The sequence below is a fragment of the Cydia strobilella genome, chromosome 4, assembly GCF_947568885.1.
Source record: "Cydia strobilella chromosome 4, ilCydStro3.1, whole genome shotgun sequence".
Classification (NCBI taxonomy): Eukaryota; Metazoa; Arthropoda; class Insecta; order Lepidoptera; family Tortricidae; genus Cydia; species Cydia strobilella.
Genome location: NC_086044.1, coordinates 23,025,328 through 23,047,401, shown reverse-complemented (window position 1 = coordinate 23,047,401; position 22,074 = coordinate 23,025,328). Strand labels below are relative to the sequence as shown.

Here is a 22,074-nt window from a genome sequence, read left to right as displayed (position 1 = left end):
AAACTACACTCATCCTCTTCTTCTGGGCGCCAGCACCAGTGCAAGACAAAGACAGTATGACTCTCTGCGTCTACGCCCGAAATGAGACCGTCCCTTGACAAACTATAGTTCATACATTTGCTACTAAACGCAAGTAACATGTGTATTAATATAACTCGCACTAATCAACTTAATCATCAAAGTATAAACAGGGCCTGAGGCGCGCCAAGTCGTGAACATATTTTAACATTTAACGCATTTTGAACACCTCGCATAGATTCGTAGGGGTTACAAAATATAAAACAACAAGTCATACTAATTATGTCTGTTTATGATTTCTACACTTATAACATAAAAACAAATGGGGCATTTTCTATGAAAAGGGACCTTATTGTCGATTTACACCGCACAGCGTCGCGCGGCATTGTATTTATATCGGAGCATCGTTAATAATGGCGTAAGCGCCATCGACAATAAGATCCCTTTTTATAGAAAATACCACAAATAATATACATGAATTGTACAACAACAAAGAATTAGTCAAGTATGAACATTATCACAGCAACAACTAGGTATGCTTTGGAATCAAACAAAATATGTATATGAAAAAAAAAACCTACCTACTGTTTTGAACAGATAGGTACAAATGCTTCTTACTTGATAGTTTTTTTTTTTTTTAATCTGGTTTTTATGGAGGCTTTGGACACTCTAGGTGAACATGTCAGCCTGATGGGTGCTATCATAGTTCCCTACTCAAGGGAGAGGTCAATAAAGTGGTAAACACTGATTGCTTTGTCCGATATAGGCTCTGCCAACCAACAATTGATCTGTCCATTGTGCATGGAGCCCAGACTACCAAAAATTCTTTTTCTCAAGTCCGAATTCCGGACGCATTCCAACAACACGTGAGACAAGTCATCAGTCTTCTGACAGTTTGCACACAGTGGTGACGATTTAACACCCATCATGCACAGAAATTTGTTTGTAGGGATGTGTCCGGACCGGACTCGGAAAGCTGAGACTAACACTTTTCTAGAGAGGTTGGCAGAATCAAACCAGGGTATCCACAAGGGTCTATCTTGGATTGTTCTGTACCAGATTCCAACACCCCTTGATTTGATACAGTTTGAATCTACTACTATACAAAGTTGGAAAAGAAACTATTGCATTATGGATTAATGTCAGACGCAGAATTAAAGTTCGCTACTTTTGTTTATAAATAACACGCGAGTGACAAATAAACCATTGCCTGGTTACCATAGCCTGTGGACGCTTGCAACTCCAGGGGTGTCACGTGCGCGTTGCCGAACATTTAAAAAGCTATACAGTGTACACATATATTCAAATTGGTGTTAATTACTCATGTACGAAATATAATTCGGTGAAGGAAAACATCGTGAGGAAACCGGACTAATCCCAATAAGGCCTAGTTTCCCCTCTGGGTTGGAATATCAGATGGCAGTCACTTTCGTAAAAGCTAGTGCCTACGTCAATTCTTGGGATTAGTTGCCAAGCGGACCCCAGGCTCCCATGAGCCGTGGCAAAATGCCGAGAGCACGCGAGGAACAAGAAGAAGAATTACTCTAATTCTGGCTATAAAATACTTCCTACAAACTCTACACTATTAATGTACTATCGTCCACAGAAGGTCCACTGACAGTAGAGCTATAAGCCTTTATGTATGTCATAGAGCACGGCACAGAGCCGGTAGAGAGGCAAGCCCACTACAGTGAAGTAATCTCCTTCGACTCGCTCTACGAATGTGCCGCCCACGCCCTGGATGCCGTAGCCGCCAGCCTTGTCCCTGGTAAGATAAGATAGAACGAGGTGAAGATAACATTAGATTAGATCAGGGGTCGGGAAACCGCGGCTCTTTCGAGGTGCTCTTTGGAGGTGAGATCGAGAAAGTTTAAATAACGAATGATAAGATGGAGTGATAAACATAGTAGAATTAACTCCAGGAATCCCAGGAGTGTATTTACCAGGCAAAAAACGGCAGTGCGAGTTTAATTTTAGAATCGAATTTTGATTGACATTTCGGATACAAAGTGTTCACGAAGTAACCGAAAGATTTTACGCCTTTCTAAGGCCAAAAGAAGGAGAAAATGTAATAAGTTTCGGTCAAATTTGCAAAAAAAAAATATTTTTTTTTTTCGATTTTTTAAATTTATTTAAACTTAACTTGAGTCACCATTACCAACATGGTCTACCTGATCCTAGTTTAAGCTGTTTTGAGCCGTTTAGGACTGTAAAGTTTAGTATTTCCCTCCAATAAATCAAATTCTACTCAACACCGAGAACTCGGTTTATGACTCTGGATACCTTTTGTATTAAATTATTTATGAGCTCCCGATATTTCGACGCAGTTACATGCATCATGTTCACGGGTGACTGAAGATAGCGGGTGGGTGTAAGTTGTGTAGACAGCACTCGGTCTACCCTCATTCTTGCGCGTTGGCTGCGTTCACTTTCAACGGTAATCACGGTCTATATCCCGGTCAATATAAGTCTAGTGAAACTAACCGTGAATCATCAACTCTAACTTACATAGGTTCACCAGTAGCAATGTACCCGTTGATCTGGTCTGCATTCAGTTTGCCAAATATAACATCAGTCTTCTCGGTGAACTTCACTGTTTCATTCATGGACTTCACCACCACTCCAGTGTATACTGTGTGTCCCCGCCCTGACAATCTGCCATTCAAAAATTAAAGAAAAATTACTTGTACCACCAAAATTATGTAATATATAACCCAACTATGTATTTAAGAGAGACCATAAGTTTTTTTGTTATGTCCGTCTTTTAAAGTATAAAGTACTAGACTACCATACATTTATCATTTATCATTTATTTATTGTATTGTCATGTACACAATAGGTGTTACATAATATAAAGTCAGATCATGACACCCTGTAAGGGCACACAATAGTAATATTATTCTAGGCTAATTACATTTACTTATTAGTAATCAATTTAAATTAAAATAAAATAAATGACCGCAAATCTTAAAACTAAATCTAATAATATATCGTCAAAAATAATTATATTGGTAAATGATTAATTGAATTGATTTGTCAGTTTATTATTAATAGTTATTATTTCAATTTATTGATGATTGTATGGTAGAAAAAAAAATATTTCAAATTGCAATGTAAAATCCTAATTTCATCAGTGTCTTATTCATAACATTACTACATACTTAGCTAAAATAATAATATAATGTATTACTGGAATTTATTATGCGCATTACATTGCTGTGAATAGTGTGAATAGAGGCAGACCGACGATTTTTATTTGTTATGTTTCTTCGATATCATCAATAAATTCTTGAAGGCTTTTCTAAGCAAGAATCAAATGCTCCATACTATTTCCTATAGGCAGTATTTCATAGTTAAAAAACAGACTACCTATATCAATTCTACACTAAAAGTCTGAATAGGAATGAATCTTCTTCTTCCTCGCGTTATCCCGGCATTTTGCAACGGCTCATGGGAGCCTGGGGTCCGCTTGACAACTAATCCCAAGATTTGACGTAAGCACTAATTTTTACAGGATATATGTAATAGGATACTAGTTAATAGGAATGAATGTCACATCAAATAAAATTTATGTCTGCCACTAAGTTTAAAAATAAAGAAAATATCTTGGTTAAGCTATTTTGAGGAGCTAAACTAAAAAAAATAAGGAACTTAGCAAAGTATTTTGAATAAAAAGTTTAAAAAATGTGATAATGAAATTTAATGATATAACCAACAAACCTAACAACCTTGACAACATCTGAAAAGCGTCTGCTTCAGAGGTAGGTTTCCCAAACATCTCTCCATCCAGAGTCACCATAGTATCCGCTCCTATAACAATGTCTGGAGCCTTGCCCTGCCCAATCAGACGATTCTCAACTTCTAGAACCTTCTGCAGCGCTGTCTCTTCCACAAACTCCGAGAAACTTTTAAAACTTTTAGGATCAAGGTTCTCTTCAAATAGAGATGGACACGATCCTACTTTTAACCCCTAAAACAATATTCACATATTAAAATTACCATGACGGTACGTAAACAGAAAATTAAATTTACTAACAAGATATACTTACTATATTTTCTATCAACTCTTTCCTTCTAGGCGAGCCTGAAGCTAGAATAATATTTTTCTGCTTCAAAACATGCATAACTGGTTGTAACATTTTGATAACGCGTTATAAAAATTAACGAAAGTTAAAAATTCGCAGTGACAGAAAGGTCAATAGAATGTGCAGGACGCCTCGATTTTAAAATTTCTAAAACATTCGGATAGTTTAGTCAGAAATAGAGACCACTTTCAATATTTTGTATTTTCGACTCCAAAATCCACATTCCTGATTCCACAATCACACGAGGTTGACATTGACGACACTGACAGTTTTAGGGCGTCTTAAGGCGTCTTTCATTACTAACTTCGAACGCGTTTCAAGCTTTGTTGTAATGAAAACTCCTTTGGATAAAAACTGTTCAAGCCATCGTTATAACCGCGCCACCGATCCTTTAAAAAAAAATAGAAAACCGGTTTTTTTATCGGAAATAATCGGTTTTCAACGAAATGTAATTAGCGTCAACGAAACGAATCGGTGGATACGGTGTCGTTGTGCTTTTCTTTTTGTCGAACGTCGTTTTCGCATTTTAAACAGAAATACAACCTACAAATGGTGATGGAAACATAATTTTAATAAGATGAAGTCCATTGTGGCTTATGTGCGCAGTCTTCTACGTTGGTGTGATGAAGATGACCCAGCCATTAGAACAAGCTTCAAACGAGACAGGTATGACACTTGTTTACAACGTTTTAGTTATGGCGGCAAAGACCGTGAAAACTCAATCTTATTAGCTGAAATACGAAGGAAAATATGTACAAAATACCCTTAAAAGTAGCCTCGAGGTTTTGGAAGTAAGTTATCTTCATATGGACGCGAATTGCGCATTGGAAACGGTGCGGTGTTAACAGCAAGTTCTCTTTCAGGACGGATGACAATGTTTTGTGCGACGAGGCACCGGCACTTAAGCGACTCAAGCAGCTGAGAAGCACCAATTTCCCCGACGTTATGTCTTCTAATGGTGAGATTAAGTTCAGAATACTGTATTCGCGTCTTACTATTAGTTTCATAACCATGCTGTTGTTTTAGATGCCTGGGAAAAGAAGGAAAACAACGTTCGGTATGTTCCTATACAAGTAGAGAGTGGGCACCCTAGCACATCAACCCCACTGGAGATGAATCGTTCAGGCAGCCGAGGCCGAACTGTGCCGGTGAAGTTAGTGGATGTGACGGGCCATGAGTCGGCTACTCCACTGCGGAAGCCTAGAATGCACACCCCAGTGCGACCTGTAATGCATGCTGTGGTTGATGATGATGATGACGACGATGATGAGGAAGAGGTATGAGGAGTATAAGTCAATATTTATTTTATATCTAGAAAACACCTTAATTCAATGCTTATTTATTTTATTTATACTTTAATGCACAATTTAAAAAAACGTACAAATGGCGGACTTAATGCCTCAAGGCATTCTCTACCAGTCAACCATAGGGCAAAACAGAGATTCTCAAATGTGGTTGCAGTGTAAAAAATAATTAGGAAAACAATTTTTTTACAACTATACTCGTAACTAAGCTATTTTGGAGCTCCAGTGGCTTATGTAAGTACTCAGTTTTATGGTTTTCAATGCTAAAAACAAATTGACATATTACAAGAGGATAATATTTATAAGGACTCAATTTAAATAATAAAATAATAGAGTATTTTTTAAGCCGCATTTATGAATTGGCCGGCCGAATTTCACCTTCCCATACAAACTGAGTTTCGTTCTCATTTTAAAACTATGTTGGATTGTAATGAAACTTTGCATATACAATGACATGAGGTATATCTAGGTCTGTAATTAGTTTATATAGCTACTAGTATATAAAACAAACAAAAAGAGCAGAAACTAGTTTTGTATGAAAAACTTAAATTCACTGTATTTTTTTTTACTATTGTATCTGAACCTACATAAACTAATTACAGACCTAGATATAAAAATAAATAAATAAAAAAGCCTTTTATTTCCAATTTACAATTATTTTACATTAGAAGTTTTAGCATATTGGTTAGTAAGTTTCTTATATAATATTGTCTTCGGTTACCGCGATAGTTACTCATGAAATAAAACTATGAAAACGGATTATATCGCGTATATTGAATTTATAATACATCCCGACGTTTCGAACTCTTTACAGCGTTTGTGGTCAACGGGTGACGTTTCTTATAGTTAGTAGTTAGTGTTAGGTTTATGTATTCTATTTACTATCTATTTATTTAATTTGGACCCCTCTTTGGGTGTAGGCCTCCTCCAATTCTCTCCATTTCTGCCTGTCTTCAGCTTTGTTTAGCCAGTCTTTCCCTGCAGTTTCTTTTATATCGTCCAGCCATCGTTTATATGGCTTTCCTTTTGCCAATAGGGCCTTTCCATTTCGTTGCCAATATTGTCCATCTATGATCTTTGTTCCGTGCGATGTGTCCTGCCCACCGCCATTTTAATTTGAGGGCTTGAGTTAGTGCGTCTTGTAACTTTGTTTTTTCTCTTATAGATGTACCTTTTTTATGTTGAGCATGCTCCTCTCCATGGCTCTTTGGGTGGTTCTTATCTTTCTCTTTATTTTATCTGTAAAAGTCCATGTTTGGCACCCATAGAGCAGGCTCGGTAGAAGGCATGTATCTGCCACTATCTTTTTTAGGTTTAAGCTGTATTTGCCTTTTAGGATTTCTTGTAGTGACCAGAATTTCCTCCAGGTTATGTTGGCTCTCCTTTCTACCTCTTCTTCGTTGTTTGTTGTTGTGAAGGACAGACCTAGATATACCTTATCCTATTTAAGTACAAAGTTTCAGAGCAATCTAGCTAGTTGTTTTAAAATGAGAGCATAACTATGTTTGTATGTAACCAAGCCTGCCGGGGACTCTTAAATCACCATCTATAGCAGCATTTCCCAAACCAAGAGCTAATATTTGGTGGGCCCTGAAACTACTACTAGAGAATCTGAGCGTTACCAATAATATTTTATGTCCCATTTTTAAGACTGCCAAAAGTTGGGTCCTGAATTTGGCAGTTTTTGTTAAGTGGGTTGGACCCAGTGTCAACTTTGGGAACCACGGATCTATAGCATTGAATATTGTAATCAGCTAATTTATTTTGTAATGTACAGTCAAAGGCAAAAATATCGATCTGACAAATGGCTCAAAAATATGTGAACACGACTTTATTGTCCAAGGTGTAAGGCGTCCACATATTTTTGAAACTGGGAATGTATATTTATTTATGCCCTTGACTGTACAGACAGCAAATAAGTTTGCTGACTGTACATTGTTAGAACTATTAACTCTACAATTTTAACTACTAAATGTGTCTAAACCAGGGGTCGGCAACAGGCGGCCCGCGAACCTCTCACTTGCGGCCCGCGAGCCTCCTTGGCTATTTTGTATATATGTGACAAACGATCTGATAAAGTCATAAATATTAACAAAGTGCGGGTCGCGCCAATTTCGTTACTTACTACATAGAGTAACTTATACTAGAGCGGTACTGTCATAGTAAATTTTGTAACCCAAGTAAATTCACTGCCATCTGTCGACACACTTTAAAACTAAAAATGAAGATTTATAAAAATACGATAGAATGTATTTAAATATAGATAAATGATTTTTTTTATTTGCATTAATTATTTTTATGATTTTGACCCATGTTCTTTCACTGATATGCGTATCTATACGACTGTAGGCCAAAACTAGTAGCGCCCTCTGAACGAGAATCAAATTTTTCTTGATTTTCGAGGCACGTTTTTTCCTTAGACTGTATCCATCTATTACGGAGTTATATCTATCTTTGCTTACTATGTGGCCCTTCCCTTTGCTGCTAAAAGGTTGCCGACCCCTGGTGTGAATGTATGTGTACTCTTAATTTAATGAAATGTGTAAAATAATTGTAATCAAATCACCTACCTACTTGTAGCCCTCTTATATTGCTGTGCCCTTGCAGGGTGTCACATGTATACCTTTATGTTCTATTCCATCCATGTTTGTAATGTGATATGCAATAAAACAATTCTATTCTATTCTAAACAGTTGCTAAAGTAGACACTAAGTTTATACATTTCACAAATATTGTTATTTTTAGGTCACATGGGTGGATTGCTCTCCATCCACGCCAGGAAAATCTAAAAAACCTTCAAAAGTGTACATAGATCTGGAAGATGAGAACCATGACCAGGAGGAAACTGAGAATGACGTAATATTTGTCAAGAAAGTCTCCGACCCCCAGGGAAAGCCCTTCAAATTCTTCGTAACTAAAAACTATAGAAAAGAACCCACAAAAGATGTACCTTACTACAGGATAAGCAGAAAGTTGAACGACAGACGTCCCATGTCACCTAGAAGTTACACTCAGTTTAAAGCCCCAGCTGGCATCATGAAAACTAATAAGAAAACAGCCATTCCTAAGTGGATGCAACCACAGAAACCCTCAACCTTCCCGCGGAGTAGACTGCTAGACACCAACGGATCAAACATTAGATCAACACTATCGGGAATATTCAATTTAGATGAGAAGAGAAATTACCAAGAGTTGATTAGAAGAGTAGCGGGAACAACGAAACCAGTTTCATTCTCTAAGCCAATAGATATAGTAGATATAGCTGACGATTCTGCGTCGTTCCGGAATACGCAAAGAGCGCAGAGGAAGTCTTTAAATGAAATAAGATTAGTTGAAAAAGGTCTTTTAGCGGAGCGAGAAGGCGAAGCATCTAAAGAATATGATCCTATTACAGTTGCATCAATCAACTCTTCAGATTCTGAAGTGGAAGTAGTACCTTCAGAATCATCCACTTCATCTTCAGTTAGAATCGACCCCATTAACTCATTAAAAGACTCGTACAGAGATAAAGACGTGACCTCGACGGATTGGCTCGCAAAAATAGATTCTAAGTATAGAAAAAAAAGGCAAGAAACTCAAGAGAAGTTAAAAGATGCGCGGCGCGAATCTGACATTATTTCTAAGGTTAACTATGAGCAGAAGTTGGCACATTTAGAGCATAAGTTGAAATATGAGTTGAGCATACCGGAGAGTCTCATTGAGGAGCCCCAGCCAACTGTAGAGCTCCCGGAGCTGACTCCGGAGCAAGAGAAACTGATCAATAGGGCCATAGGCCCCGGTCCATCTGGACAATTGATTATAGAGAAATTTAATTTAAGAATACACAGGTATGGTATTTCGATGAGTTTCTTATTTTTACAGTGTAGAAAGCATTTAAATTAGCCAGGATTTATTCTAAAGATCAAATTGTTTATTACCACTATTCTACGACTGAGCTACCTCGTTTTTAAATTCGGTACATATACGAAATTAAAATTACTGCGAAATCGGGTCAGTAACAATCAAAAATGAATCCTAGATTTAAAACTAAGGTTTTTTTTCTGTCGGCAAATATACACCTTTTGGAGTTGAGAGTTTCATGAACATTCTTGCGTGTCTTTGGTTGCACCTTTTCTGTACAAAAGAACCCATTGTATCCCAGTTTTAAAATGTGATAAACAAACTTACAAAATATTGTTTTTCAGACGCGACCTCCAAACGCTGAGCGGCCTGAACTGGCTGAACGACGAGGTCATCAACTTCTACATGAACCTCATCATGCAGCGCTGCGAGGAGCGCGCGGAGCTGCCCCGGACATACGCGGCCAACACCTTCTTCTACCCCAAGCTCATGCAGAGCGGCCAGGCAGGCCTCCGCCGGTGGACACGGAAGGTGAGATATCAGTATAGGAATCAACGCGCTTAGGGTCCGAGGACTGAAGTCCCGTAACCCCACATATCAATTATTCAGGACTCTGAATAACAAGTGAAGGGTAAAGTTCGGCTTCTAGAGTTTGAGGAGTCGAAGCTCCTGGGTCTGGTGATCTTTGTAGTGCAAATATTTAGAATAGAATAGATTTTTATTTGTATTAATGAAAAAATGAAAAAAGTTTGCAAATTTGAGTATACAATAGATCACGGCCCTGTGTCCTGAGCTAGGAAACCCTGTGTTACAGGACCCAGTTTCGTTATACTAGTTTCTTAATCTAGGTATATATTGGTACAAATTGTACAGAGTTACTTTGAAACTTACAGATAGCTGTGCATACTTTAACATACCTAGTCGGCTCATAAGTTCTGTCACTGGCCTTTAAAATTTAAATTTGGAACTCCTAAAACAAAAACCGTTCTGCATTTGAATTTCGAATCTTTATTAAATATTTGAGTAGTATAATTTTGCAATTTTCTGTTTTCTTCAACATGGAGTGGACGCTTAAAGATAGCCGTACCGCAATAATTGCACTATATCGTTGTGGTCACTCGCCGACTAAAATTTTTAAGCTACTTGAAAATTTAAAATTCTCTAAGATTTGTGTATCGTACCATAGAAAGATACAATGAGGTCTCTAGTTTAAATGACAAGAAAAGAAGCGGTCGTCCGCGTACAGCTAGGACTCCAGCGGTTGTACAAGCAATTAGGGCACGCATTGCCAGAAATCCCGCTAGGAAACAAAAAGTTATGGCCCTCCAGATGGGTTTGAGCAAAAACACGGTGAAAAGAGTGCTTAATCAAGACCTGAGACTTCGTGGTTATAAACGGAAAACTGGCCATCTTCTCAATGGTCAGCTTAAAGCTTTAAGGCTTAAAAGATCTAAAGCTTTATTGAAGAAGTACGCTAAAAATAAGCACCGTTGTATACTGTTTTCGGACGAGAAAATTTTTGACATACGAAACTGTAATAAACAAAATGATAGTGTACGCTCGCAATAGTAAAGAAGCGTCTAATAGCATTCCCCGTATTCAAAGAGGTCATCACCCTTCATCTGTGATGGTTTGGCTGGGAGTTTCTTATGCGGGCGTCACTAGTATGCATTTTTGTGAGAAAGGAGTAAAAACTAGTGCCAAAGTGTACCAAGACACGGTGTTGACTAATATTGTGAAACCACTATCCCATACGATGTTTCTAAACCAGCATTGGGTTTTCCAGCAGGACTCTGCTCCAGCCCATAAGGCAAAGTCTACACAAGCCTGGCTCGCCTCCAATAAAATCGACTTTATACGGCATGAAGATTGGCCCTCCTCTAGCCCAGATCTTAATCCTTTAGACTATAAAATATGGCAGTATTTAGAGGAAAAGGTGTGCTCAAAACCTCATGCAAATCTAGACTCGCTGAAAAAATCTCTTGCTACGGCAGTGGCCAATATCGACATGAAAGTGGTGCGTGAATCCATTGACGACTGGCCACGAAGACTTCAAGCCTGTGTAGATAATTATGGCGGTCATTTTGAATAAATGTTATACATTTAGATTCTCTAGTTTATAAGCTTTCAAACGCTGTACAAATTATACGGAATAAACTTAAACTTTTGATTTTATTTGATACTATGTATATGACAGAACTTATGAGCCGACTAGGTATATGTTGCTGCGTGTGAGCGAGTGTTTGTTTGTATGTATGTGTATTTGTGTGTGTGTGTGTGTGTGCGCGCGCGCGCGCGTGTGTGTGTGTGTGTGTGTGCGCGTGTGTGTGTGTGTGTGTGTGTGTGTGTGCGCGTGTGTGTGTTAGTGTGTAATTGTACATGTTTGTATGCTTACAAATGTGTTGTTCTCGAGTAAAAGGTATAGTATAGTATATATATACCCCTCACTGGAATTATCTAAAAACTGTAATAGATGACATATATTAAAGAAAAAGTGACGAAGCCCTCCAGTGGTGAAGGCCGGATTCGAACCGGCGTCTTTAGCTATCGCGGCTAACGCCATGAACCCCTAGGCCACCCCGCCACACACAAATCAAAATATTTAATAAAATAATTTGATTTGTTCCCAAACTTGTTCGTGGAATTATCTAATTAACAAGTAAAATATACTTTATTATTACTATTTATCGCTACAGGTGGACATATTCGCGCACGACCTCATGGTGGTCCCCGTTCATCTCGGCGTCCACTGGTGCATGAGTATGGTCGACTTCCGAACCAAGAAGATCCAATACCTGGACAGTATGGGAGGAAAAAACCAGCCGTGTCTCAATGCCCTACTGCAGTACTTGAAAGATGAACACCAAGACAAGAAGGGACAGCCTTTTGATGATAATGGGTGGAGACTGGAGTGTTTAAGCAAGGTGAGTTATGTCAAAAAACCGGCCAAGTGCGAGTCGGACTCGCCCACCGAAGGTTCCGTACTTTTTAGTATTTGTTGTTATAGCGGCAACAAATATACATCATCTGTGAAAATTTCAACTGTCTAGCTATCACGGTACATGAGATACAGCCTGGTGACAGACAGACGGACAGCCTGACAGCGGAGTCTTAATAATAGGGTCCCGTTTTTACCCTTTGGCTACGGAACCCTAAAAAAATGGTTAAGCATTATAATAATTCGTTAGGTAACTAGTTTTGGATAAAATGTATGGAATTGGAATCAAATAGTCCCCTTACTTTTTGGAAGTTAAAAATAACTTAAATTTTGCAACTTTCAGGTCCTGTATTTTAGTATTATTTCCATATGTGCCATTTTCAATAAAAAATCGGCCAAGTGCGAGTCGGAGTCGCGTCCCAAGGGTTCCGTACATTACACAATTTAAACAGTGTATTTTTTATGTGAAACGTGAGTGAAATGTCTTTAAAAAAACCCGTAGGGATCAGATCAAAAACTATGTAATAAAGTCCGACTCACGCTTGACTGCAATTTCTAATAGGTTTTCCTGTAATCTATAGGTAAAGATCTATTTTGTGTATTTTTTTCAAAATTTTAGATCCAGGAGTTTCGGAGATAAAGGGGGGAAGGGTCATTCTTTGCCTATTTTCTTGAATAACTTCTAAATTGTTTATCCTAAAATTATAAAAAAATATATTTGAGATTCTCACAATGAGCTCTTTCATTTGATATGTAACACGATATAGTTTGAAAAACTTTATTTTTTAATTTTCTCATTTACTCCCCAAAAGTGTTCCCCCATGTTTAAAATTCATTTGTTTACGTTACATGTCCGTCTTTGGGTCACAAAATTACATATGTGTACCAAATTTCAACTTAATTGGTCCAGTAGTATCGGAGAAAATAGGCTGTGACAGACGGACAGACAGACGCACGAGTGATCCTATAAGGGTTCCGTTTTTTCCTTTTGAGGTACGGAACCCTAAAAAGGGTACTTATTGTCGGTTGTCAATAAGGCTCTATTTCCATACAGCTTCAATTTGAAATCAACCTTATTGACAAGCGACAATGTGGTACCTTTTGGTTGAAAATGTCACATATTCAATTTCAATTTTTTTTTTTTTTTATTGTAGGTACACAAAAATATTTTCAGGGTTGTTAAGATTAACTTAAATTAAACACAGTTGACAAAATGTACCTGGTATAGAAAAATACAGTCAGGTTACTCTGGTTCCTACACTAGGCTTAGCCTGTCTCGTAGGTAACCCAGACTCGAATGAGTTTAGTTTAGTTTGAGTTTATACAATTAATTAACATAACTTAAAGCATATATTATTTTAATATTCACATTATTGTGATAAATTTCTCATTTGCTATCTATTTTACAAGATTTAGTTGTAAAATTGAACATCCGTCATCCCTATTGCAGGACATCCCGCAGCAGATGAACGGCAGCGACTGCGGCATGTTCTCGTGCACGTTCGCGGAGTTCTCGGCCCGAGGCGCGCCCTACTCCTTCTCGCAGCAACACATGCCCTACCTGCGCCGCAAGGCGGTGCTGGAGATCCTCACTGGACGGTTGTTGCTGTAAACAAACTACACATACACACTACACGACTCCATACAGAAGCAACGTTTCCATGTGTGAACGGCACATCTGTACACGCGCCACGAGTCATAGTGTGAACTGCTTAAAAATAGTACTGAGCGGCCGGCAAACGGCCGTCAATCTGCTGTCGCGGGGCGAGGTCATTCGAGTCGGGGCGGGGCGGGGCGTGGCCGTTCTGTATGATAATACTACTACTTATTCTGTGACACGTGTCCATACAGAAGCACCAGTACATTTTGAAGGCGAGCGCGCAAGTACGCAAGGCAACTTTGAAAAATCATTATAATAGTAGAATCTACTCAAATGATTTTTACGCCTAAGACCACAGAATAAAAAATAGCCACAACCGAATACAGAACCTCCTCCTATGAAATTGAAGTCGGTTAATAATAGTACGAAAATGAAACTTCCTACAAAACCGAAGTTTGACAGCGGTTAAGGATTTAATCATACTATCCCTTTCTAATATATGGTACTATCCCTTTCGGCTATTTAGGGTTGTCTAAATTCAAGTCATTATCTTATCTGTGGTCAATGGTCATGCACGCAAAGGGACGTCAAGTTGTGCCAACCCTAATAATTGCTCGGAGCTATGCTGAGCCGAACGGAGCCGAGTTTGCTCGAAGCGAGGAGTTTCGCACCCCTACCAAGACCCTAATCTGTTAAACAAGTCATTGTTTCTTTTGTGCGAGCGGTCGGCCATTGTGTCTGAGCGCGTGGCACGGATTAAAGTCTTAGCCGTAATCATGTGAGAAGATTCATACTATAACTACTGCTGTAGTCAGAGTCTTCATGGCAGATCCAGACAGCAAACTAGTGAAAAAAATTCACATATCAAGGATGAGAAAATTACAAAAATACCTTACCTCTTCCGTAAGACAGCTAAAGATTACTGGATGGCTACTGTGTAGTTAACACATGATGCAGTGTATAGAAAACCGGAGGAAATATATTTCCACATTGTGAGGAAATGGAATGAAATAAATGAATAATGGAACCTTACTCAAGTGTACAACTTTACGCTCCTAAAGTGACTCCATCCATACAGATTACCAATAAAGTGAATGGGCAATATAGTGTTATTTATTTTCTTTATATTTATTGGAATAAAGGTGTTATATAAAAAAAACCAGTGAACTTACAGTCTAAAATCATTAGTGAAGTGAATATGCCATCTTTAATGACTGGCGTCTATGGCCTTTATCCGTAATCAGTGTAATGGTTTTTCGGTAAATTCTACTTGGATTTGAAACATTTGCATGAAGTGTTTGTCAAAGTTTTATTTATTACGAGCATTTTCTGTAGTTATTCTCCTTTTTTAAAATTAAATACAATCATGCTTAATAAAACAGTACGCCTACATAATTCTCTAATCAACCTACAGAAAGTTCTTTGAAAATTAAAATTTTGTCAAAAACGCAAATGTTGTAGGTTCTACAGTGAACCAGTGAAGTGATTTGACATTAGGTGTAAAGACGGTTTTTTTGGGGTAGGCTACGAGCTAAGTAATATTGTATGTATTACAATAAGTGTAACATCAGCATTTGGGGCATTTTCTATGAAAAGGGACCTTATTGTCGATGGCGCTTACGCCGCACAGCGTCGCGCGGCATTGTATTTATATCGGAGCATCGTTTTTAATAGCGTAAGCGCCATCGACAACAAGGTCCCTTTTTATAGAAAATACCACATTTAATTTATTTACGGACTAATCAGCCAATTTCAAATTGGAAACCACATTAAATGTATTTCTGCTTTTATGCTTATAAGACAATTGTTTTTTTACTTTTATGCACTCAGATAAACCTATTCTGTTATATTCACTTCGGAAAATGGTTCGGAAACTTTTAAAACACATATCTACTAAACTAAAAGCACTCCAGCAGCACTTAATAAGGTACCTTCAGATGCATAAGTGTTAAATAAAGTGCTTTTAGTACAGTAGATACTTCAGTTTTCAAGTTTCTTCCGAAATTATCCAATGCACCTATTAGTATTCATTGGCTCAAATAAATGTTAAAAATGTATGTATGTATGTCACTTTGTTACACATAAACAAGTTTACACAAAATATACAAAGGCAAACTTATCCCTAATAGAGATCTCTTCCAGCTAACCTTTGAGGGAATTAGAGAGGGACAAACATTAAAAGGTGAAAGACAACTAAAAATGAACAAACTAATTTTGTAATGAAAAATAATTCGAAGGCAATCCATATCATTTGCATTGACATATTTCAATAATTATACTAAAATCAATTTCTATAAGTACCAAGAAATATTATATTCACCCTGTTCATTATGGGATAGAACCAGGCATCGTAAACTGCGAGCGAAATCCATTAAAATGACGTACTTTGACTTGACAACAACGTCAACAACCCTAGTACTTCAATGGATTTTGCTCGCAGTTTACGATGCCTAGATATAACCCTTAAATGCATATTGTTGCCCAATGTATACAAAGCATTGGACAGCTCACAGATTCAACAGAAAAAAGCTTAAACATTATTTATTAAAATCATTTTTTCCAACCAAAAAAAAATCATGCATTTAAGGGTTAATGCCAACTGCTTATAATGAGTGTATGAACGTTTTTTAATTTATTTGAGGTGATTTTAATGAGTTTGACAAATAGCAATTAATAATATTGTCTTCGGTTACCGCGATAGTTACTCATGAAATAAAACTATGAAAACGGATTATATCGCGTATATTGAATTTATAATACATCCCGACGTTTCGAACTCTTTACAGCGTTCGTGGTCAACGGGTGACTGAGGAAAAATTACAAAATGCAAAAATACCCACATACTAAAATAATGAACAATCATAGACTACAAACTTTAAGGCTGGTTGTACATGCAAAATCGGTTCATAAGGCTAGTTATACACTATAATTATTTTTCAAGTAAAGATATATATATATACGCGATAAAAATAAACTATGCCGGCTCCAACCCTACACCACGGACCCGAGAAGATTTAATTCCCTCCTAAATTGTAGGAGGGTATCCCAATATGGGACCGGCAACAAACTCGGCGGGACACATCTTTTCAAAACATCAGAATGTCCAGCATCATCCAACACTACGGTCTCACAGTCTATGTCTCGCTTGCTCCTTTATCAGGTGGACTACAGGATCCCAAGCTGGTGGTAGAGAAAAGCCATCTTCCCTATTAAAGTTTGGATATTTCTTAATCTCAATGGCCTCGCGCAGCATTCTGGGTATGTAACGCTTCTCCTTGGCAAGAACCAGAGGCTTATCAAACTTGATTGAGTGATTGGCTTTATCCATGACATGCTCACAGACAGCAGACCTAGGTCGACGGTGCTTGACATCAGCTATGTGTTCCTTCACCCGAGTGGAAATGCTCCGTTTCGTCTGCCCGACATATGATAGGCCACACTCACAGTCCAGCCTGTACACTCCTGCAGTCTGTAGAGGGGTATTGCATTTTACAGGCCTCAGGAATTGTGACATCTTCTTCATTGGCTTGAAATATGTTTTTATAGAAGCACGCTTCAAGATGTGGCTGATCCTGTCCGTGACCCCCCTGACAAAAGGCAGAATGGCAGGCCTGCGCTCGACTGTGGGGATCTTAATGTGGGACCTCTGGTTGACCCGCGGTATCCTGAGCTCGTTTGCCTGGAGCGCGCGCCTGGCATGCTGGAGCTCCGCGGCCAGATGCTGGTCATCACATATCCTCTGGGCTCTCTGAAACAAAGATTTGCCTACTGTAACAAGTTGACTGGGATGGTGATGCGATTTGCCATTTAAGTACCTATCAGTATGAGTAGGTTTCCTATACACAGTGCGACCTAGGGTGTTATCAGGATTTCTTTTTACCAATACATCTAAGAAGGGGAGAGAACAGTCTTTTTCCAACTCCATAGTAAATTTTATTTTGCTATGGATGGAATTTAGGTGATCCAAGAAAGTTGAAACACTACTTTTTGGAAGTATAGTAAAAGTGTCATCTACGTATCTTTTAAATATCTTCGGTCGCACAGGAGCCAATGAGAGTGCCCTCTCCTCGAAGTCCTCCATAAAGATGTCAGCGACTACTGGAGACACCGGAGACCCCATGGCCACGCCGTCGACTTGAAGATAGAATTCACCATTCCATAGCAAGTAGCCAGATGTAAGGCAATGTTCCAACAGCTTAGCATATTCCTCTGACATGTTCTGCTCACATAACCTCTTCTTGACAATTTCAATGCAGTCTTGTACCGGTAGGCTTGTAAATAGCGACTGGACGTCAAAACTGACCATGATCTCATCATCAGTCAATGTTAGGTCTTTAATCTCACCGATGAAATGGTAAGAATCCTTTGTATGCGTGCTAGTGTTACCACGTAATGCTGAGAGGGCTCCCGCGAGGTACTGAGCCAATTTGTATGTGGGAGCATCTATCTGGCTCACTATGGGACGTAGTGGGGCACTAGGTTTGTGTATTTTTGGCAACCCATACAACTTTGGAGGCACGGGGCAGTCAGGAACTAAACTTGCAACATTCAGATCAAGGCTCTCCGAGTAATCACCAATTAGTTCTTTAGTGGTTTTCAATACTTTCATAGTCGGGTCCGTCTTTACATGTTTGTAGGTTGTAGTATCCGCTAATAATTCCCTAATTTTCTGGTTATAATCTGAAGTATTAAGTACAACCGTCGCATTTCCCTTATCCGCTCGAAGAATAGTAAGGTCTGGATCATCGCGTAACGTTTTCAACGCGGCCAATTCATCTCTAGGCAAATTCCTTTTCGGAGGCTTGGCTTTCCGTAATAATGACGAAACATCCTGCCGTATAGCCTCCAAATCTTCCTTCTTTACCTGATTTTTACGTCGGGATGTATTATAAATTCAATATACGCGATATAATCCGTTTTCATAGTTTTATTTCATGAGCAATTAATAAGTTCAAAATTTTGTATTAAACGTTGAAAGCTGTAAATTTATAACAGTTATCTAGATTGTAATTTTTTGTACCTACTTCATCTAATGTGTAATTATTGTAAAAACACCAATGGACAGGGGCCGCATAGTCCACAAAAGATTGAAATATTAGAAACTAATCTTGATGTAAGAGTCAAAAAGCTTAGTTTTTGCTTACTATTAGGCGGACAGTATGCTTAGTTTTCCACCAAAGTTGTGGAAAAAAAACTAAAAAACCAGTTAAAGAATGATTTAGTAATTGCACTCAACGTTATGATCTTATGATTTATTTTATTTTACTAGATTGAGACATTTCAGCACTTAAAAATACTTATTCAATGTGAACTTGTGTAATAAACAATGTGTATATATATACAATGTATACATATACACATTGTGTATTATTATACATAAATAAAAGTTTGTGACATGTTTCATCCTTATAACACGTTTCAACTTTATCAGCAGGCTTATCAACTCTGTGAATATTAGCGGCTTTTATTTAATTTGTATAATTTAAAAGACTAAGGCACTGCCACCTTAGTTGTAATATTCTTCTCAAATAAATTTCTGTACGTATTTAAGATATATCATTAATTCACAAAATAGTGTTGCTAAATGGTTTGACAAAACCCTTATCATTATGTTGCAAACGGACAGCTCAGCCCTTATCATTATGTTGACATAATTATTGAAAGTCATAATGTAATGATTGTCATATTATCATTAGTCATAATTTGGTTTTTCTCAGAAACGCGTAACTTTTCAGGATTGCCATAAAACAAACCTAACCTAACCTATTTATAGGATAACCCGAGGAAAATCCTGAAAAGTTAACGGTTTCGGAATTATTACTAATGATAATATGACAATCATTACATTATGACTCAATAATTATGTCAAACAAAGGGACCCCGTTGTAAACAGTTACTTACATGAAACATTTTCAGAGCAAAACTCAACATCATCAAAAAAGAGTCCTGTCTCACTTAACCACTATTTATTAATGATTTTCCAAAATAAGCATAGTTTGTGCTTTAAATATCTGTATATTGCGAATGTGTCACGTTAGCCTGACTCTACTTACGTTAAATGAAGACGATGTTTGATAATATATATTTATTTATATTATTTATTACGAGCCTATTGTGTCCCACTGCTGGGCAAAGGCCTCCCCCCTCTTCTTCCACTCCTCCCGGTTTTGAGCTACATCTGGCCAGTTTGATAATAAATCAGATAATTATTTATTATCATATTATCAACCAGCAAAACTCGTTGGATTGCGATCAAACTGAGTATATGATATTTATGAATCAGGATTCGTAATAAGATAATTATTCTCCTTGATAAATATCATTATTGGGTGATTTTTTCAAACTGAATAAAAATATCTTGCGGTGAATTCCTCTCAGGTAATTTATAATTATAATTATCAAGATTCATATCCATTCGAACCCTTTAATGAATCTTGACAAAGAAATAGGGGAGACGGTGTGTTGAGTGATTTAGGTTTGATATTGATGTGTGTATTAAAAATATAATTTATTCATACTTATTGCTATAAGCGCTTTTTAGCGAGGTAAGATTCTTTGGTAGACGAAATGTTTAATTAGAATAAAAGCTATGGAACTGAAGTTGATCATAAAACAAACACGCTATTAAGGTTAGTAAGAAAAACTAAATAAACTTAGGAAAATTATTGGTAATTTTATCTGCCTCTAAATCCAGTTTTGTATTTGTATTATATATAAATGATTAAAAATTTACTAGTAACAATGTAAATGAGACAGAATGTTCTTTTCATGAGCTGTTTCTTTTGAAAGAAATTTGTATGATTGAAATGCCAAAGGTAGAAAGTGTATATATTTCTCCCCATTTCTTTGTCAAATGTAATGTTATTCCTATTGTAAAGTACCGTATTTTGTAATATTAATGTAATGTAAGTTACACTAAGTTATAATCATTCAAGTTGTTTTCGTTTCCATTAGTAATAGTCCGAGTATTTTGTAATAAATAAATCTAGAAATAAATGAGGAGAATATGAAATTACACATTTTTTTATTTATCTATTTTTTGTTAACGACTTCAAATTATTTACTTACAATATACGAAATTTTGTATCAAAATAACAATCATTCATGATTCATGGCTATAAGATTTGTTTAAAGTTCAGAAAGGTTGAGAAACATGTATATACCTACTTATCAAAAAAAAACATCTTTACCACGTCTATGTCACTAATATATATCGAATATAAATTCACAAAAGCGAATTTTTGGTAGACACACTTTTAACAACATTATCACAGATTTAGCCTTGACACACCACAAGCAATAAACTCGCAATGTGCGTAGCGTAAGTAGATAAGTACCTTCCTTATTTAAGGGTAAGGTTAGGTACTCTTACCCTAAATACCCTAATGGCGGCGTAATGAAGACTAAAAGCGATTAGGAAATGCAGGATACTCTGATAAGTCTTGCCCGAAATATTGCTTAGTCTTAAAGCGTTTTCGCATTGTCCGATCCGATGTCGGAAGAAAGTAAAATGTAAGAAATGTGTTTCTCTGTTTTTCTTTATGCATTTAATATATCATTATTACTAAAAAACGATAAATAACGCAAAAAAGGCGGATTTAATGCCAATGGCACTCTCCTGCAGCTGCTTTTGTCATAGGCGCCTTCCGACATCCGATATGAGAAAGACGCTTCCGATAAATCCAGTCATGTCGGAGCCCCCGTCAGCTGTCGGACCGATAATATTTGTTTGTCGTATGTGTAGGCATAATGCTTGTTGTAGTGTGTGTGACCGCTAAAGACGGCGCCCGGGCACGCCCCCGCGGCCTGACTACGCGGATGTCGGATCCTACATCCGATAGCGGATCGGACAATGCGAAAACGCTCTTAGGATGGTATTACACCTATCCAATGAGGGCTACCGTTTTTGTGTTCACCAGTTGGCGCCACTGTAGATGTAGGTCCAGAAAAACAGATCTCAAAATTCTTCTATGCTTATTTTTATAAAATCAATACGTTCACAAAGGTATTTTAACGTCTAAATGTGCCATTTTATTCAACCTGTTTAATTTTGCATATATTTTAGTTGGCACTTTTTATAAACCGCTAACATTTATTGAGCTATATCTATTGTGTACCATCATTAATTAAAGATGGACAAAGATTTACCACAATTATGAATAAGGAGTGAAAATTCCCAATAAAAAAGCTTGAAACCCCCAAAACTTGTATGCATTTGACATTTTGAAAGACCTCCATCTACACTAGCGCCCTAAGCGGCGAAATGAAACGCGGTAGCCCTCAAATGTG

General features: G+C 37.5%; 2 protein-coding genes across 3 annotated transcripts; one reads left to right on the top strand and one right to left on the bottom strand.

The window, feature by feature from the left end:
* Nucleotides 1-374: 374 nt before the first annotated feature.
* LOC134741193 (dTTP/UTP pyrophosphatase) lies at nt 375-4,332 on the bottom strand. The gene is made up of 4 exons (XM_063673967.1): nt 4,068-4,332; nt 3,747-3,988; nt 2,527-2,673; nt 375-1,783 (listed from the first exon to the last, which is right to left on the bottom strand). Exons 1-4 carry the CDS (start codon nt 4,155-4,157, stop codon nt 1,645-1,647), a joined length of 618 nt encoding a protein of 205 aa, XP_063530037.1. The 5' UTR covers nt 4,158-4,332; the 3' UTR covers nt 375-1,644.
* Nucleotides 4,333-4,546: 214 nt separating this feature from the next.
* Nucleotides 4,547-16,530, top strand: LOC134740813 (sentrin-specific protease 1-like). 2 transcript variants are annotated; one of them, XM_063673433.1, is made up of 7 exons: nt 4,547-4,769; nt 4,967-5,061; nt 5,130-5,380; nt 8,153-9,234; nt 9,592-9,778; nt 11,944-12,171; nt 13,636-16,521. In XM_063673433.1, the coding sequence occupies exons 1-7, from the start codon at nt 4,681-4,683 to the stop codon at nt 13,795-13,797; spliced, it is 2,094 nt and encodes a 697-aa protein (XP_063529503.1). In that variant the 5' UTR covers nt 4,547-4,680; the 3' UTR covers nt 13,798-16,521. The 2 variants fall into 2 exon arrangements, with proteins under 2 accessions (XP_063529503.1, XP_063529504.1); XM_063673434.1 differs by lacking the exon at nt 4,547-4,769 and adding an exon at nt 4,784-4,894 and having other exon boundaries at nt 13,636-16,530.
* Nucleotides 16,531-22,074: the final 5,544 nt, after the last annotated feature.

Excerpts from the sequence above, each read along its gene's own strand:
- LOC134741193 (XM_063673967.1), bottom strand. The coding sequence starts at position 4,157 with ATGTTACAACCAGTTATGCATGTTTTGAAGCAGAAAAATATTATTCTA. Across the intron at positions 3,989-4,067 it reads AAGAGTTGATAGAAAATATA|GGGTTAAAAGTAGGATCGTG; the intron begins GTAAGTATATCT and ends ATATTGTTTTAG. Across the intron at positions 1,784-2,526 it reads ATTGCTACTGGTGAACCTAT|GGACAAGGCTGGCGGCTACG; the intron begins GTAAGTTAGAGT and ends TTATCTTACCAG.
- LOC134740813 (XM_063673433.1), top strand. The coding sequence starts at position 4,681 with ATGAAGTCCATTGTGGCTTATGTGCGCAGTCTTCTACGTTGGTGTGAT. Across the intron at positions 5,381-8,152 it reads ACGACGATGATGAGGAAGAG|GTCACATGGGTGGATTGCTC; the intron begins GTATGAGGAGTA and ends TGTTATTTTTAG. Across the intron at positions 9,235-9,591 it reads TTTAATTTAAGAATACACAG|ACGCGACCTCCAAACGCTGA; the intron begins GTATGGTATTTC and ends ATTGTTTTTCAG.